At 34.7% G+C, this 1,911-nt stretch overlaps 1 protein-coding gene across 1 annotated transcript in view; it reads left to right on the top strand.

Moving 5' to 3' along the window:
* LOC108689282 overlaps positions 1-1,911 on the top strand; it is a 135,924-nt gene extending 134,013 nt beyond the window's left edge. Inside the window, exons 24-28 of the mRNA XM_018196005.1 lie at positions 140-415; positions 503-608; positions 1,216-1,342; positions 1,496-1,602; positions 1,709-1,911. Of these exons, the coding sequence (XP_018051494.1) occupies positions 140-415; positions 503-608; positions 1,216-1,342; positions 1,496-1,602; positions 1,709-1,911 (819 nt within the window). The remainder of the gene's footprint in view (positions 1-139; positions 416-502; positions 609-1,215; positions 1,343-1,495; positions 1,603-1,708) is intronic.

The following is a 1,911-nucleotide window of genomic DNA, read 5'->3' as shown; positions in this document are numbered from 1 at the left end:
ATATATATATATATACGAAGATATATATGTATATATATCTTTCTCTCTCATAGGACTTCGATAAACTTGCTTGTGGTCAGATTCTGTTATAATCTAATTTTCTACTACGTTGTGCACATGATAAATTCTACTTTTGCAGAAAGCGCCTGGAAGCGGTCGCGATGTGGGACTTGCGGTCGCCTTAAATATTGAGCCCGACATGTACAAAGCTACTTCGCGCCCTTTCGTAGGAGCTTCCGTCATAATACACGACCCAATTGATTTTCCCGACATTGGTGCACATATTACAACCGTGCCGATTGGTCACGTTATGGCGATATCCATTACCGGGACGTCTATCCGAGGCATGGAAAGCTTGAGAACCATCCCTCTGGAGAAACGTTTGTGTTACTTCGACGACGAGGTAAAATTATGTGCCCCTCGGCTTAAGTCGATTTATTTAACTCGATAACCGCTATAAACTCTCGTCTTCCATATTTCACGTAATTGTAACTGAATACAGATGCCGGGCGAGATTCGCTACAGCCATCAATCGTGCATATCGGATTGTATAGCCAAACACATACATCATATGTGCGACTGCCTGCCATTTTATTATCCGGAGGCGCGTGAGTATCTATAAAGATACAAAATTATCTAATAGAGTAAATTTCTCCTTTGGAGCAACATATAGATGCTGTATTCTTCAATCTCATTTTATCAATTTTATAACTTTTTGGAAATGCGCTAATATGATGATATATAAATATTAAATAAATCCTCATCTGGATCTTTTTTTTTGATATAAGTGAAATTTCACTTTTAAATTTTTCTGAAATAAAGATTCTCTTTCCTAAAATATCTTGTTGGTTGTGGCAGCTGTAATAGAGATGTCGATGAAATAACTCCGAATTTTTCAACATTTCTTGAAAGTGTAAAGAACAAAGAATAAAACTTGGGTTAAACAAAAAAAATCTAGATTACAGATGGAGGGTTGATGCGAATATAATAACACCTAATTAACATGACAACTAACATTATACTCTTTAATGTGTTGATAGATAAGGGGATGAAGACATGTTATTTGTCTGACATAAATTGCCTTTTGAGCATCCGAAGTAAGAAAACGGTTTCAAACATATTTATACATATATTATTGTATAATTAGATATATCGTATATCTGATTATATAGAACTAACAGATTATATAGTACGCAGTGTTTTTTTTAAATTTAGAATCGATACCACATCACGCGAACACGGAAACTTGCAAAAAGTGTCTGCCCCAGTGCACAGATATGTTATATACCATCAATCCAGAATATGTTAAAATGGAGAATGTAGGATTTGATTCTGATCTAATGTGAGTGTTTTTAATGAAAAGAATGTTAGCTTTTTCTTCGCAATATGAGATTATTTACGTTATTTTCATGAACTTTTAATAATTTTTTCTTATTGAATTGTGAAGAGATTATATTTTTGTATTTTATTTTCATATCTTTTATTACATTTTTAGACACGGTTTCAATATTAATAATATGTCTTTTGTGTACGTATTTTTTGGCGATGTGTCGTATGTCGAATATCGCAAGGAAAGTACCATCAGCTGGGATTCACTCCTCGGTGAGTTAGATTCCAATCTTTAGCCGATGATAGAGAATTGGTCTTTGATCTCGCTTGAATTAATTTTACTCGATAGATTCTAATGAAATTACGCGAATTATTACAGCATCCTTTGGCGGTATCTTCGGTCTGTGTCTCGGTGGTTCCGTGTTGAGCGTAATCGAGCTGGTTTATCTCTTGGCCAGGCAGCTCTTTAGAAGACAGAAAAAAATGCTCAAATGTCAAAAACAATCACGTATGAAATTACCACCGGCGTCAAAAATGTTTCTATCGATTCCTATTAAAGAGAAAGTTCAACGAAAACTATGA

This window comes from Atta colombica, unplaced genomic scaffold (genome assembly GCF_001594045.1).
Source record: "Atta colombica isolate Treedump-2 unplaced genomic scaffold, Acol1.0 scaffold268, whole genome shotgun sequence".
In the NCBI taxonomy this organism is placed as follows: domain Eukaryota; kingdom Metazoa; phylum Arthropoda; class Insecta; order Hymenoptera; family Formicidae; genus Atta; species Atta colombica.
This window is presented reverse-complemented; position numbering and strand designations above follow the sequence as displayed.